This window comes from Phlebotomus papatasi, chromosome 2 (assembly GCF_024763615.1).
Source record: "Phlebotomus papatasi isolate M1 chromosome 2, Ppap_2.1, whole genome shotgun sequence".
Taxonomy (NCBI): Eukaryota; Metazoa; Arthropoda; class Insecta; order Diptera; family Psychodidae; genus Phlebotomus; species Phlebotomus papatasi.
The window spans coordinates 7,039,236-7,056,255 of NC_077223.1; the positions used below are offsets into that span (position 1 = coordinate 7,039,236).

Consider the following 17,020-nt stretch of genomic DNA (forward strand, 5'->3'; position numbering starts at 1 on the left):
ATCAAAATAACTTCGTTTAAATGGGCTTTAAAAATGTAATTTGAAATGAAATTGTAATTTTTACCATTTAATAATAATTTTTTATTAATTTTGTGATTATTATCTTCCAAAATTTGAATATTTTATTGACAGTTTTGATTATCAACTGACCAAAATACTAATTTACTGACTGAAATGATTCTGCCGAAAAGAAATGGGACAAAGAGCATAAGACAAACAATGAGTAAAAGTAAATAAGAAAATCACACATGTTTTGACTGCAAATTAGAACTTATAGAAATTAAAATTAAAAAAAATAGATGGTAACATAAAAGTAACAATCAAATAAAAATTAATTATACAAAGATGTAATCTGGTAATTTGCATTTATAATAATAGCGTAATTAATTATACACCATTAGCAGTCCACATAATGCGAAGAAAAAAAAAGAATTATTTACTATAAGTATTAGTCTTTGAGATAAGTAGCGGCATTCGAGGTGAGAAAAGTGAAGAAGTTTTTCCGTAAACTTCCAAAAATTAGGTGTAAAGACAGAAATCCGTCGTGTTAATTGTGGCAAAAGACAAGAAGAATGGAATTAAGACGTTTTGTGTAAAACATTTATTAGTTTAATAATAACAATATTGTAATGGAATTGTACAAATGTTTCATCTCCCTCAATCACTTGATATCTCGAATTTTCCTCTTAGAACATTATTCAGGCTTCACTTCACTTGGATGAATGTCTCATCATCAACAATTTCATACACATCGTTACGGAAGTTTGTAAGATCATCCAGGAATTTCTGGCTGCTTTCATTGTGGAGCTTTGTAATAACAGGCTTCAGGGGTACCAATCCAGCACATTCTGCCAAGTCCGCATAGTATTTACCCTAAAGAAGTAGACACATTTTGCTAAACCACTCCTCTATTCCATCTCCTAGAAAAATTCAATCTCACCTGATCCGGACCCATCATATGAGCATGACGCTTCTTGTATCCTCGCTTCTGGAATCGTTCCTCCATTTCACGCTGAGTATCCTCAATCATTTCCTTCCGCGAGGGCATAGAAACACCTCCATTCCATAATTTCACACAGAACCGAACCTTTAAAACAAAACAAAAAAAATTAAAAAAAAATAAAGAATGTTTTCGCCCGGGATCGAACCGGGGACCTTGTGCGTGTGAAGCACACGTGATAACCACTACACTACGAAAACACATGGCTCTCCATGAGCAAAAATGCAATACAAGCAGTGAGAAAAATTCAACAAATTCACCTATATTCAGGGGAATTTATGCTTAAACCTCTTAAGTTAAGAGTTGGATTGGGAATGTAGGTACCGTACATGAGGGTGACTTTGCCCCCTTCCCGTTCTTAAGCTTTTCTTTAATTCTAACACTTAAGAATGGTCTGTACAGATCTAATCTACCACGTCCAATCGGTGAGGGCCATTCTTACACATTAAAATTAAAAAAAAAATTACGTACAGTAAGGGGGCAAAGTCGGAAAGTCACCCACGGCGGACAAAGTCACCCGCATCTACGGTAATTTAATAAGGGTATGATATGTACTGTATATCCCATATATTTCATATAGAACCCTAATCTTGTAGCATTTATTTGCTGATATTTTATTAGACTACTCGACTTAACAAATATTTAAATAAATTAAAAGCCATAATGTCGTAGTATGTAGTTCAAGAAACTTTAAGTTATGGGTTTTCAAGATATTACACGAATAAAAGCCTGACGGAATTAAAATTTTACACTAAAGTACTTGTATTTCAGTATATCGTCAGTTAAATCAGCATTTGTCGTAACTTCCTTTTGACAACTTTTCAGGAGAGGAAATTCTCAGTTCAGCATTATTTTTCTTAAAAATGAGCCCCGAATGCGATACTTTTGAGTAAAAATAATAAAAGTGGCACTAATAAACTGTAAGTTGACTCGAGAAATCTTTATAAAATTATTTAAAAGCTGAGATATTGAGATATGTGTTCGATGAAACACAATAAGATTTTATCGTAACTTCCATCGTTTATAAAGCCGTAACTTCCAATGTATGGAGATTCTGGAAGTTACGACAATTTTCTAAAATGCATTATATCAATTTGAATTATTCTAGTGATAATAAGCGCCTTTATTTGACTAAATTAGTCAATAATACTGTTATCCCTGTCCCTAAAAGGTTTTATTTCATAAGTTTTATTAAATAAATTGTAATAAATTTTGTGCGCCACGTCGCTTGTTTTGTTTTGAATTAATGACAGATTGGCAAGGATTTTTTCTCACTTTTTTCTCGCAAATATTGAATAAAAATTATTTCATGTTACACTATTCGCACTGTTTTTCGATATTTGGAAAAGTTTATAAATGATTTATTGAGAAATATTGCAATTTTGCTGCAAATTACAAGCCACGCAAACGAGCAAAAGAAGTTACGGCAAATGCTGATTACTGAAAATTTTGTATGGAAATTTGACGTACCTTCCCCAAAAATGGAAGTTACGACAAATTCTGATAAATTTTTCTTAATTAAGGGCACTTACGATAATTTTTGTTTAAAATAATTTTTATCGGGCTTAAAAAAGTTTCTTTTTCAGAAGTGCGTTAAATAAACAAAATTACGCTGATTCCAAATATGTATATATCTCAAAATCGCAAAAATGAAGTTACGATAAATGCTGATTTAACTGACGATATCTCTTCCTCAAGATAAACAACAAACAAAAATCTCTCAAAAAAACAAATATTAAAAAAAATTACAGAATGGGCAGGAACGTTATGGTTTTTCTCAGATATCAGAAGTTTAAGCAGGATTAAATTTGAAGAAAAAAACGATTGTTTATAGTCACCAAGAGAATTTTAATTCTTGAAATAAACATTATCTACCGTAGATACGGGTGAGTTTACACTCACAGTGACTTTATACCCCTACTTTTAGAAATTAAATTAAATTAAATTAGAAATTAAATTTTATTAGGGGAAAGTACTCTCCCTTTGAACGTTGATGCCTTTGAATAATGTGATTTTTTTTCCTAAAAGAGTTACGCATACTTCTCACAATATTATTAGCAATTGATAATAAACTAGCTAATATTTAATAGAAATGTGTAAGTTTCTTAGAAGAATTAAAGTAAATTCACATTATTCGAATTCATGAACGTTCGAAGGGAGAGTACTTTCTCTTACCTAACGATTATCTTTAGACCCTCTCTTAGTACCCTTATGGTGTCTGAACCATCCTCAATTGCCTAGAATTATCGAAAAGATTACGAAAATTCGGGGTGTAAAGTCATCCACATCTACGATATCTATCTATCAACGAAGATTAAGGTCTTTACATTTTGATAGTTTTTTTTTGAGACTGAGGCAAAAAGTCACAAATCGAATATTTCAAAATTCAATATCTTTCAAGATAAATAAGATAGCGGCTTAATTTTTTTCATAGATAGCTTCCATAGACCTTCTTCGATGTTGTATGTATAATTCGAACAAGGGATTTAGAAAATAAAAAATATCAAAATTTTTAGGCCTATTTTTGAAATATTTTCCTTGAAGAAATTAATTATTAGTAGGTAATCAATTATTACCTACTTATTATTCAAAATTTATGCACTGATGATTATTTCCTAAATGATTTAGATTCTTTGAATACGAAGCCGCTATCTATTTTAGAATTTTATAAAGATTCTTCTCTCAAGAAATCTTATTATTAAGAACGACCGCTTGGGGTAAAAAGTAACAGTAACAGTCTCACGGCAAAAAAAACGTAATTTCCATGAAAGTTACTTTCACAAAGTTGCAGAGAGGTAAATTTCCTATAAAACTGTGCTAATTAGAAATTTTTGGGGCGTTCAGGCAGTTTGTAAAAAAAAATATCCGTTTTGTGACTCTCGTGCCACTGATGATGACATACCCACGAGTAAGGGCAGGGAAGAAAGTAGTCCTTCAGAGAGTGAAGCCCCTTTACATTGACAGTAAAGTGCTCACCGTATTTCGTTAATTTACGCATTTTCATTGCAATTCTTACGCAAATTTTCCATTACCGTATTACCTGATCTCATACTCGGTGGCACTAGGTGGAAATAATATAAGAAAATTGAAGAAATAAAACGAAAATTCGATAAACGGTGAGCAAAAACAAAACGGTACGAATTATTTCTCTTAGTTTTTTTCTCGCCGTTTATCGAATTTTCGTTTCATTTCTTCAATTTTCTTATACTATTTTCACCTAGTGCCACCGAGTATATGATAAGGTAATACGGTAATTGAAAATTTGAGTAAGAATTTCAATGAAAATGCGCAAATGCTTAAATTAACGAATTACGGTGAGGCTACGGCGAGCATTTTATTGGCAATGTGATTTCGCCCTTACCCATATAAGGATAAGCGGTTGAAAATGATGAAGATATGTAAACCGGATATAAAAGATCTGGGTGATTTTCCAGCCCTTCTTTTTGTAAGCTTGTCTATAATTCTTGGATTTGAGGATTGTCCTGAGATAATGAGGGGTACTTAAGGATGATCTAAATATTATCTTTAAATAATTTAATGGAAGCTTACTAAAAGCAGAGGTACTAAGTCATTCACGAAATGCAAAATCAACTACATGGTATTACCAAATTCATATTTTTCCGAATCAATGCTATTAGAGTTCGAAGCCAGAGTGTGTGCGAAACCTGAAAGTCTTCCCCTGCATGCTTGTTTAATTGAATTAAAAAAAGACTTACTTGCAAATCAATCATTTGACAGGCGCAAACGTAGAAGGGCAGTCCTGCAAATCCCATCGTAGGGTAGTTAATATTGATGCAATGCTTGTACAGGGGCTGTACGAAGTTCTCCTCTACGTTGATACCGCAGTCGACGCTCAGGAAGGGAAAGGTGTAGCGATATCCAGTACAGAAGAGGACTTCATCGAAAGTCTCGCTGGTACCATCTTTGAACTCAACTCCATCCTCAGTGAATTTTACAGGGTCTGGACGCTGAGTCACGTTAGATGGAAACTTGGTTTTCGGTTTCTCCGGCAAATGATGACTCAGGGTCACTCGGCTGGCGCACTTAGATATATCATAGGCGATATCCATCCCACTAGGTCCAGCACCAATTACCAGAACACTCAAGCCCTTGTAAGGATCGGGACATCGGTAATCGTGGCTGTGTGTCAGGCGCCCACGGAAGCTATTCTGGCCTGGATAGCGTGGGGTATAGGGGGTGTGGTAGTGACCATTGCAGACAAAGACGAAGTCGAAGGTTTGTGTAATGAGTTCATTATTGGGCAAATCCTTTACAATAATCTCCCAGGAGTGCTTGTCATCTGGCTGACCGAGAGGTCTAACTCGGATAACGTGGTGGTTGAACTTGATCAGAGACGTTACACCGAAGGACTTGGCATAAGACTGAAGGAAGGCCAACATCTCTTCGGCCGGAATGTAGGACACCCCTTCGCCTGGGATTGGGAAATCGGGATAGCCCATGATCTCCTTCGGTAGATTCGTCCTCAAGCCCCGATACATGGACGTGTGGACTTGTAGGCCAAACTTATCCGTTCCGACGTCTTCGGAATACACCCAGGTTCCTCCAGGCTGAGACATCTGCTCGTAAACCGTAACATCCATTCCAGCTCCAATACTGTGCTTAGCTGCACAGAGTCCAGCAGTTCCAGCACCAATCACTGCCACTCTCTTTTTAGATCCCATCTTGAAGATTTGAATCTGAAAATATGCTTTAAATTTAAAATGAAATGTTTCTAGAAATCCTCCTTCAGTAGGACCCTAATTAGTGAGGTAAATGATTTTTTGAGATGAACATTTACGACAATTTCAGGCAAATAAAGAAAAAATTTTCCACTCTCCTGGGACTGCAATTCTTAGTTGAGAAGTCCTCTTTTGCAAATAAATTTAAAATTAAGAGTAAGTTGTTCTTAAAGAGGCCACTCCATTAATTTTACATAAAACCGGTCAATCAGGAAAATCACCATATATTCAATTAATATGCTCCATTCGCATACGACTATTGCAGTTTCCTAAATACCATCGTATATTTCATTGGATTAAAGTTCATTTTAAGAAAGAATTGGCTTTACTTTCGATAAGATAAGAGCCATGTGTGTAAAGCAGATTAAGTAGTTGGCAATCAAGTTGGAAAATCAATTTTTGCGGAATTAAAAGGATTTACCAAAAAGTTATTTAGAGCCTGTAATTGATTTGATCACCAATTAACAGCAAATTTGCGCAGAAATTACTTTTTAATTGATCCTGTGGTCTTATCTTAAGAACCTGTAAGAGCCATTCCAAATGATCTTGAAATGAATGGAAAGATTTGTGATTGTGATTGAGTGAGCCCAGCTACAGAAGGTTTCTTAGTAACAAAAAATATATAGTAATCTTTTATCAATCAATTGTCGCTAAAAATATCTTCTGTTTGAGTTTATGAATAAAAACTTTGGTGTATCAATGGCATTTGGCGCCAAAAGTCTTGTCGCTTTCCAGTTTATCAAATTTACAAACAATAGGATTGAGGAAAACTGAAAATATCAATGTCTTTGGAAGTCTCCGAAATTCCAAACAAACCGGAAAGTAATGGCATGATCGAAGAAAAGAGCTCTGTTGCAATCTCGCACATTTCTTACCAAATCAATTCGCTTTAAGAAAAAACATCAAAATATGCCACCAAGGCACTAAAATGCATCAACGGAAATGCAAATGAGATTGAGAGTTGATCACTGAGAAATCACATTCCGGTCATGTGATATTTGTTGAAAAAATAAAATGATCACAAGATGGAAAACCTAATGGGGACTGCACTAAAAAGTGATGCAGATTAATTTGAAAAAGTCACTCACCTCAGTTGGAGTTAGTCACTTGCACTGCAGAAATATTTATAAAACACAATATTTTTTTTAAATCTTTTCACACTTGGCACAATGTCTCAAAGTTTCTGGTCGATCCGATCGTGTTGACTGGTTCTTCTCAACTGAAGACTAACCAGAGTCAGGGCAGATCTTTATGTACATTGAAAAGTATTCGTCACAAAGATACTGATTAAAGTTACTCGTCTCACTCTCACACTGACTCTTATTATGGTTATTGCACATTGATTTCCTACGTCATTCAATCACTCTCGAGATGACCCCAAAAGTTCTTTTACTCAAACCCAGAGATATCCCAATTAACTTGTATTACAAGTGTAATATTTCTATTTATTTCAATTGAATTAATTAGTAAATATGATTACAATGAGGCATTGAAAATTCTTTGGAATATTCCGTTAAAAATAATTTATTTTGTTATTTTAAAATTTGTTAAAATATCTTTAGGCACCGATATGTCTCAGTATTGTTAGCGATAAGGTTCTTCTAGCTTGAGAGAACTAGGATTCTTAATTCGGAATCCAAACTTTGTGAGGTCTAATACAAAAATTAGGGAGCTGTGGCTTCTACAGTGCACTCAACTAACTAAATTATTATTCTGATTTGTACATTTTTATCAAATTTTTAATTAAATATTGACCTAATTTACCGATTTCTGTTAAAATCTTCTCGCACTGCCGATTTATCGACACTAAATCGGCGATGATTTGCCGATATCTTATTCAGGGTCCGTTTAAATGAGGGTTTTTCCAAGTTCAGCTACATTTTGTCAGACTATAACTAAGATAAAATCTCCCTGCTGACTGTTATAATCGTTATAATACACCCAGTGTGTCTCGGCTTAAACAGAAAGTCGAATAAACTTTTGTAGTTGGGACTGTTAAGGACTGAGGTAGCTGAAACAGCTAACTTCATAGGGCATTATACCGCCAGTAAATAAAGTAGTAAGCGTCCGATGAATTATCTCGAACCCAGGTGTGTACGAATCAGTTTTCAGTCCAGGGGCCTCTCCACATTTCATTTTTCCATATGTTTTTGCACAGAGGCACTGAAGACTATTGGAAAGTTTTTTCCTAAAGAGAATTGACTTATCAGTTTAATATATTACGAAATAGTGCATTAAAAGCTATCTAAAAATACATATTTAATAATGCTCGCCGAAATAATACAAGAACTACGAGGAAATTTGTTTAAGTCGCGGTGCAATATCTGCAAAATTTTTACAATGAAAGAAAAATATAAGTTAAATTTTGTTGTATTTTTTAATTAGGAATATTTTCCTAGAATTCTGTTTCAAAGAGTTTTTCAAATATTTGTATTTTTTGATAATAAGACGTTATCAACTATAAGACTTTGCATTTGAAAAAATTTGCTTAAAAATGTTCAATCCTGAGAATATAAATAATATTCTAAAAAGATTACTCAAACTGATCCATTACAAAAGCTGCAATATGAAAAATTTACTGATATTTTCTTTAAGTATATTAAGTCAATACATTCACAGGAATTAATTAAGAGTTAACTCTTTTTTGAATGAGGGACAAGTGGAAGATTCTAGAGGCAATATCTCAGTTGAGGAAACCGACTGCAAATATTTATTTCTCAATTTAATTTTAATCGCAATCTTTAGTAGTTTTGTGCTCGATGAAAAGGTTGATAAGGGTATACGTCAATACCATTTATTTTCCTCTCCAAACAAACAAACGTTTACTTGTTGATCTTCCTGCTGCATTGTATATCAGCTAAATTAAGTTAAGATAAGTTTGATCTTTTTTGCCGAAAAATAAATGATTTAAAATACTCCTTGTATCTAATTCTTGTTAGCTTGACAACATCAACTACTAATTGTGTAATAATGACTATTTTAGCAACATGTGGTCTTCGGAAATATATTTTTTTCACACTTGCCAAAGCAACATAAAATACATATCGTATTACTTGGAATACCACCCAGGGGTCAGACTAAACGAAAAGTGTTATCAGACAGCGAAGTCAATGATATTTGTTTTTCTTTCTCATTTTGTTAATTAAGAAGAGAAAAAAAAAAGACAATTTCTATTCTTTTCATTGAAAGTAAATTTTTTTTTATACATTTCAAGACACTTCAAATAGAACGTTTTTCAGTATTACCAAAATTGCATATATTTCAATAAGATATATTGAAAATAAACTATTTCGAAAAAATCTAATGCAAGCGACAAAACAATAACTTTATAGTTTTTTTTTCCTTTCAATGTAAATAACAGTACACATAATTTCTTATCACAGACATTTGCCTTTTAAAACTAATCATGTGATGTGGTTTATCAATAACTATTGAGACACAATTTAAATGTTTTTTTTTTCTCTTATCTGCGTCTCAAGTGACTAATTTTATAAGATTTTTTTCTGTCCACAAAAAATGTAGGTCAATTAGTTGCTGTCAAAATACAGGAAGAAAAATTCTCATAGTTTGTTTACTCTGGGAGGAAACTTTTGTCAATGGATGGAAAGGTTCAAGGTTCAAAGATGTTTTGCCTGACAAGTGACACGCGAAAAAAAAATTATCTAACAATTAAATAAAACACGCTAAACACACCCCTCAAAAGGCACATGGCTTGAAAACTTACATTTCTTGTAAAGATAGAGGAACCTGAAGGGGGATTCTGTAGCGATATGACAATATCATATGACAAATCTTCGTGATAAATTCGGGAGTAGGATTATATTAAAAACCTTAAAGACCAGTGAGGATCGAATGACATTTGCAAGCAGTTCAATGAAACTTTCAGTAATTGGTACGAATGGCATTATCGAATTCTTTTCTTGATATTATTACATCAAGAAAATAAATTTGTCATATGACATTGTCATAGTCTTCCAGAATTAGAGTTTCTCTAGTCTGTCTGTCTTACTAGAGACACTGACGACTTAGTAATATCGTCAGCAACAAACAAGCAAAACGGTGGAAAATTTTCTATTATATGTATTCGCATTCGGAGTTTGGAAAATTCGAAGATCAATTTTAAAAGCCAAAAAAAAATATTTTTCGAATACCAGCAATATAAATGTCATGTATTGACAAGATGTTAAAAGTGATAATGTATGTGTAAGCCCGACCCGGCTATAAAATAGAGTTCAGAACCGGATCAGGTCTCTTCTGCTATTAGCTCTTGAATAAAGGACATCTCAATAAACAGATGCCTATTTATTTAACCCCAGGATAATTTTAGAGAATAAAAGCTCTATTGTGATAATTTGAGACCCATAATAGGGCAAATTAAACCATGTATCCCCAGTTGGTGTGTCATTTTCCAAAAGTGTCTCGGCTATAAACTAAAACGGATTCCTTAAACAAAATTCGAACTTAATTTCAAATTTTCCGATTATACTTTCCGATAGAGTCAAGGAAGGGGAATCAGTGGCTCAATAGGCAAGACCGTTGGCTCTTGGGCGGATCGATTCCCAGGCTCGATTCACTGTTGTGAGTTCGAGTCCCGCCCGGTGCAAGGATCTGAATGTCTAATTTAGACAATTTTCATATGTTAGTAACGTAATATAATGCACCGCCTACGCCCAACAACTCCGGAAGCATGGAAGAAGCATCCACAATGCGGGTAAGGCGCTCCTGGGCGAGTCTACAAACGGACTAGCAGATTCTTCTAACACGGGATATGGACATTGTAAAATGATTACCTTTTGTAATGAATATATCTCGATACGATTAATAATAATAGAGTCAAGGAAAATTATTAAATACCACACTGAGATATTAAATTAGTTTAATTAAATTAGTTAAATTAAATATTAAAAAAGATATTAAAAAAGTTACTCATTAATTTATGATGAATTATAATAGAACAGGTATAATATAAACGTCGTTGTTTTGTTTTCTTCCACAACAAAATGAGAAATACCATGTTAACACTAGAGATACTTCGAAATCGAAGAAGAAATACATCAGTCATTACGCGGATGATACCATAAATAAAAAAATCTGTTCCTTAGTTTTCGATAATTATCTTCGAATGCTTCTTCTTCTTTGGAAGCTCTGGCTGTGAAAAACCAGACAAAATTACCCCGTGTTTGTTTAATATCTGCTTCAATATTTTTGGGACTTTCATCAAAATCATTTATTAAAAAATTAAAAATGGTGCAAAGAGTGCATTTCACTTCAAGATAGAAGAAAATTGTCTTATTTAAATTTTTAGATGGATAAATTTAATAAATAAATTAGAATATAAGAAATTGAAATATTAGTTTTGTCATATTTTACCCCTACTTCCCCAATATTACTTCTTTATTAAAAGATCTTATAGAAAAGTTACTAACGAAGAGTTCACAGGATTTAGTATAGTTACAAATAAAATTTTATCGAGTGTCAGAGTTATCGAATCGATAGTATCGATAAATCTATATCCGTTACATTGAGTTAGGGTGGAATCACCACTTCTCGCCAGTGCCCCACTTCTCGCCATTTATATTGAAATCGCTATTTTTCACTATTTATGAAATAAATGAGCCGTAAAGTTACTTGGGTTTTTATTGCTGCTATGTATAGAGTCGAAAAACACTCATTTTTTGTTTTGAATTTAAATGTTTGAGCATTTTTTAGATGAATATTTTAAGCAAGTGCATCGAATCCAATATTTCTTACCAAATATAGTAAGTGTCATGAAACTTTTATCGAACAAAATTTCCGATTTTGAATCAATAATTTGTCTATTGAACATTTAATTACATTTGACGAATACATAGAATTTGTATTTAGTTAGTCAATATTTAATTTTATATTATTTTTATGTAAAAATTAGCCATGGCGGAAAGTGGTAATATTCTGGAATTGATTCACCACCTGTCGCCATAGCTTTCCAACAGACGACGCTAACTTAATAGATTCTCAGTTGTCAAATCTGCTTTGTTTGCTTTCTGCAATAGTCTAATAATTTCATTTCTCAAATAAAAGTGAAGAAAAATCATTTAATGTGAGTAATAATAAAGTAATCATGAGGAAAAGGAAATGCTGAATGTATTCTTTTCTTCTGAATGTGTTCTGGTAAAAATAAAAGGGTCACTGTTTTGACACCTATTTATCTCCGAAATAAACGAATAAAAACAATGAAAAAGTCACCTTTAGTGTTCACTTAGATGTGAGAAATACAATAAGAGTAATAAATTTACGATAAAACACGATTTATCGTGATAAACATGCCTACAAAATTTCAAAAGATTCAAGTGAACCTTTCAAAGGGTCAAATATGATCTATTTTTGTTGAAAAGGGTCAATTTGACCCTTTTATTTTTACCAGTGTAATATTGCTCAAAATAATCGAGTTTGAACGTTTCCAAGGGGGTGGCGAGAAGTGGTTACAGAACTGGTGAAAAGTGGTAAAAAATGGCGACGAAGTGGTTATTTTTGCATTATTAATAAAAATCAGTTTTTTATGTACTCCCGCGTTAAATTGTAGGACAATTGTTTTGAAGAATCTAGAGCCAATATATCTAAGTAGCTCTGTGTCAAATTTGAGTTACCTGATAATAAGGGGTCAAAAGTTATAATACAACTAATTTAACTTTTTCCTAAAAGTGGCAATAAGTGGTTACTCCACCCTAATGTCGACTTTTTAAAAGCATTGTTGAATCATTTATTGCGACATTCTAAAAGGGATAAATTTCTTGATAAAGATCTATATTATCTACAAAAAGCGCAGCTACGGTTTAATTTTTTCAGAATCCACAGTCGATAGTTTCGAAAATAAGTTATCATGTTACGTGTAAATCAAATTTTGATAAAAACCGAGCTCCCTTTAGTAGCTCAAAGTAGCCCTACTTCCGCGTATACGTAGCTTGTAAAATCTCAACTTGAAACCACTGCCCTGTAAACTTGACCACTTACGTGTTATTCGAGTCTTATTTTGAGCAATCGATATGATTTCTAATGCATGAACTACTTGGCTTTACAAATGGTAATAGCAGAGAAAACACGTTTTTGAGATCGAAGCATGTGGCTTAGCATCTTTGATTTCTTAGTTGGCACGATTTTAATGAAAATTTTGATGTAAGATTAGATTTTAGGGACATAATGATCCATTATAAAAATTACTAAAATTGCTTGTAGTTTATCATTTTGAGACCTTCGATTACTGCTCTTCACATCAAGTATGAAACCCGTAAAGGTACTGAAATGTTAATGAAAATAAAACATTTATAAGCTAAATTTAACATTTTGTCACCTATACACTTACTTTACTTTGGATTTAGACAGATATATTTATTCTGGTTTCAAAGTCTACCGACGTCTTGTTAATGTCCAAGCTCCAGAGAAAAACTATGGAAAAAGGTCTTTCTCAGGTTGTATATGCCAGTTATGTAAGAACATCTTCGACTTTGATATTGTTTAATATATTTCTTTTATTCCGTTATAGTTAGTTTTATATGGCATTGAATAAATGAGCAGTAAAAAGTTAAGATTGATCAGTAACAAAAAATTTGAAACAGTGATATTATCGTCCAAATTTTGGCAAAGGGAAAATAAAGGGGTTTTTCACTTTATATGGAACTATTTTAAATGTTAAATATATAAATTAGGCCCATTTTTGTAGAGATTTAATTTTTTTACTGACCATAATTAGATATTTTACTGCTCACTTTTAATTTTTAACTGCCCAATTAGAATTTTTTACTGCTCGTTTGTTTTTTGCCGTTTTATATTTACGTTCAATATTTATATGTTTAATTGGCCTAGTCTCTGAATATTTTACTAGTCTAGTCCTTTTCCCAGTAAAAATCATATTAAGTCTCAGCTTATCGCTTTATAATATTTCTTTAAAAAAAAACAAGATTTGCTGCTCAATATGAATTAGATCATGTGATATCAATTTTTTTTTAAATAGTGAACTCTGAAACGTTTATACAATTTTGTCCGTCACTGTAAATATCTATCTCAAAATGTACCAAATATAGGAAAGTAAAGGAAAAAGCTTCTGGGTAAAAATCTCTTAACGTAATGTTAGTATCAGCACAGTCTAAAAAAGAACAGTCAAATAATGCGAGTATTTGGTCATGATGTGCATAGATTACCCGTATTTAGACATAAACCTTTGGAGTGTGTCTAAATAAATTTGCGTAAGAAATTCATTCATAAAAATTAAGTATCGTAAATGAAAAACCCACCCCTCGTGTATATTTTTCCCCGTCGCTCCAATAGAAAAATGCAAAAAGTTGTCTCAGCGTGCCTTTCAGCCACACCATGCAACGAAACATTAACTGCGCGCGATACTTTTTCTCTCCATCACTCCTGCGAGTTCAAAGCGGGAGATCGAAAGAGGAGAGAAAAATACTCTGGCGCGCGCAGTTCACACAGACAACACATACACTTAAATCAAATTCCGCCGCTCAAGTTTACTCGCTCGCACTCGCAAGTATCAAACGGCAGTGCGAAAGGAAAAAATATACACTCTCACCACTCACACAATACATCTTTTTCCGCATGTTTCCACCGCATTGCCTTGGCTAGGGGCAAACAAAGCTAAAATTATAAAGATTCTCAAGCGTTCCAATACCACAAATGGTTTTATAATATTAATAATTAAAATAAGAATAATTTAGAAATGGATATTATTATAAATGAAATAAATAACACGTCAATTCGCCTAAAAGAAATTGAATGAATATTTTCAAAGTGATTTTACAGAATATCGGCTAAAAGAAGAAAAAACGAAATCAAAATGATACATATTCTTCAACTTTAATCTTTCAAGGACTATTGGATAACCGGTGTCCCATAAAGAAAATAATTTTTCCTGACCACCTAAAGTTATTTTTTTTAGGTTTATACGTAATTGCAAAAGGCATTGAATAAACGAGCAGTAAAATAAAAAGTCAAAATTGGTCAGCAAAAAATTCGAAATGATCAGTAAAAAATAAAAAAATGGTCAGTAAAAAACAAAAAAAGAGCAGCAAAAAGTTTAAAAAGATCAGTAAAAAATTAAAAAAGAGCAGTACTTTATTAAAACGGTCAGTAAAAAATGAAAAGTGGTCAGCAAAAAATTAAACATGATCAGTAAAAAGTAAAAGATGATCAGTAAAAAACAAAATATGGTCAGTAAAAAATTAAAAATGAGCAGTAAAAAATAAAATTTGATCAGTAGAAAATCTAAAGTGGTCAGCAAAAAATAAAAAGTGGTCAGTAAAAAATAAAAATTGGTCAGCAAAAAAATTAAAAGTGATCAGCAAAAAATTAAAAGTGATCAGTGAAAAATAAAATATGGTCAGTAAAAAATTAAAAATGAGCAGTAAAAAATTAAAAATGATCAGTAAAAAATAAAATTTGATCAGTAGGAAATCAAAAGTGGTCAGCAAAAAATTAAAAGTGGTTAGTAAAAAATAAAAAGTGAGCGGGAAAAAATTAAAAGTGATCAGTGAAAAGTAAAATATGGTCAGTAAAAAATTTAAAATTGAGCAGTAAAAAATAAAATTTGATCAGTAGAAAATAAAATGTTATCAATAGAAAATAAAAAGTGGTCTGTAAAAAATTAAAAATGATCAGTAAAAAATAAAATTTGATCAGTAAAAAATAAAAAGTGACCAGTAAAAAATAAAAAGTGGTCAGTTAAAAATTTAAAATGGGCAGTAGAAAATAAAATTTGATTAGTATAAAATGAAGTGGTCAGTAAAAAGTTCAATAAAATACAAGAAATTTAAAATTGAAAATCAACAAGAAATTGAAAATATTCAATACAGTAAAAAACTGGTCAGCAAAAATTAAAAATGTGCAGTTAAAAATATAATGTGGTCAGAAAAAATAAAAAATGGACAATAAAAAATATAAAGTGGTCAGTAAAAAATTAAGAATGAGCAGTATTTTTTTTCATTTTCAAGTGAAATTTCGCACATCTCGAGCCTAAAGGAGACTTTAATAGGGTGTAAATTATGAGGCCTGTATCTCTCATAGTTTCCAAGGGTTTGCGGAATCTTTTTTTCCATTTTGTTTTTTCCAATTTGTCTTTGGAATCTTTTTCTTCGGTAACCCTTCTTTTTTGGAAACTTTGTCTATGGAAATCTTGTCTTTTATATATTTTAAACAAATATTATTTTATTAAATAAAATAATGATATTACAATGGTGTTCTTTGAAGTTTTTAGTTTCGTCCTTCAGGGCAAAGGGAAATTTTCTGTGTTTTGGGAAATTTTTAGTTTCGTCTTTTGGGGCAAAGGGAAATTTTGTTTTGGCAAATTTTAAGTTTCGTCATTTTGGGCAAATGGAAATTTTCTGTATTTTGGGAACTTACCAGTATTGTCTGTCGGGGCAAAATGAAGTTTTCTGTTTTTGGGAGGTTTTTAGTTTCGTACTTTGGGGCAAAGGGAAATTCTCTATGGTTTGGGAAGTTTTTAGTTTCGTCCTTTGGGGCAAATGGAAATTTTTTGAGAAAAAAGAAATTTTTGGAAAGGTATAAAATATACTTGTGCAAAATGTGTTACAGACAAAATTTATGAAAATTGTGAAAAATGTATGAAAGAGAAGATTTCCAAAGACAAAGTTTTTAAAAACAAAAGTTACCGAAGACAAAGATTTCAAAGAAAAAACCGGGAAAAACAAAAGTATAAAAAACAAAATGGAAAAGACCAAGATTCCCGATCCCGAAGGAAATGCACCTCTATAAGCTGATTTAGGATTATTACTAGCTTAATTCTTCGCTGACCAATTTATATTTTTTACTGACCAATTTTAATTTTTTACTGACCAATTTAAATTTTTTACTGACCACTCTTAATTTTTTACTGCTCTTTTAATTTTTTGCTGACCACATTTCATTTTTTACTGACCACTTTTAATTTTTTACTGGTCACATTTAATTTTTTATTGTTTACTTTTAATTTTTTACTGACCAATTTTTATTTTCTAGTGACCACTTTTGATTTTCTACTGATCAAATTTTATTTTTTACTGCTCATTTTTAATTTGTTTACTGGCCATATTTTATTTTTTACTGGTCACTTTTAATTTTTTGCTGATCACTTTTTATTTTTTACTGACCACTTTTTATTTTTTGCTGATCACTTAATTTTTTACTGACCACTTTTAATTTTTTACTGACCACTTTTAATTTTTTACCTACCAATTTTGATTTTTTACTGCTCGTTTTTTATTTTTTACTGACCATATTTTATTTTTCACTGATCACTTTT

General features: G+C 32.0%; 1 protein-coding gene and 1 non-coding gene across 3 annotated transcripts; both read right to left on the reverse strand.

Annotated features, from left to right (window-relative positions):
• Positions 1-586: 586 nt before the first annotated feature.
• LOC129802307 (senecionine N-oxygenase-like) lies at positions 587-6,967 on the reverse strand. 2 transcript variants are annotated; one of them, XM_055848025.1, is made up of 4 exons: positions 6,828-6,967; positions 4,717-5,697; positions 941-1,087; positions 587-873 (listed from the first exon to the last, which is right to left on the reverse strand). In XM_055848025.1, the coding sequence occupies exons 2-4, from the start codon at positions 5,680-5,682 to the stop codon at positions 706-708; spliced, it is 1,281 nt and encodes a 426-aa protein (XP_055704000.1). In that variant the 5' UTR covers positions 5,683-5,697; positions 6,828-6,967; the 3' UTR covers positions 587-705. The 2 variants fall into 2 exon arrangements, with proteins under 2 accessions (XP_055704000.1, XP_055704001.1); XM_055848026.1 differs by having other exon boundaries at positions 4,717-5,708.
• On the reverse strand, positions 1,128-1,200 carry Trnav-cac (transfer RNA valine (anticodon CAC)). Its single transcript has one exon. It is a non-coding gene; the product is annotated as a tRNA-Val (tRNA).
• Positions 6,968-17,020: the final 10,053 nt, after the last annotated feature.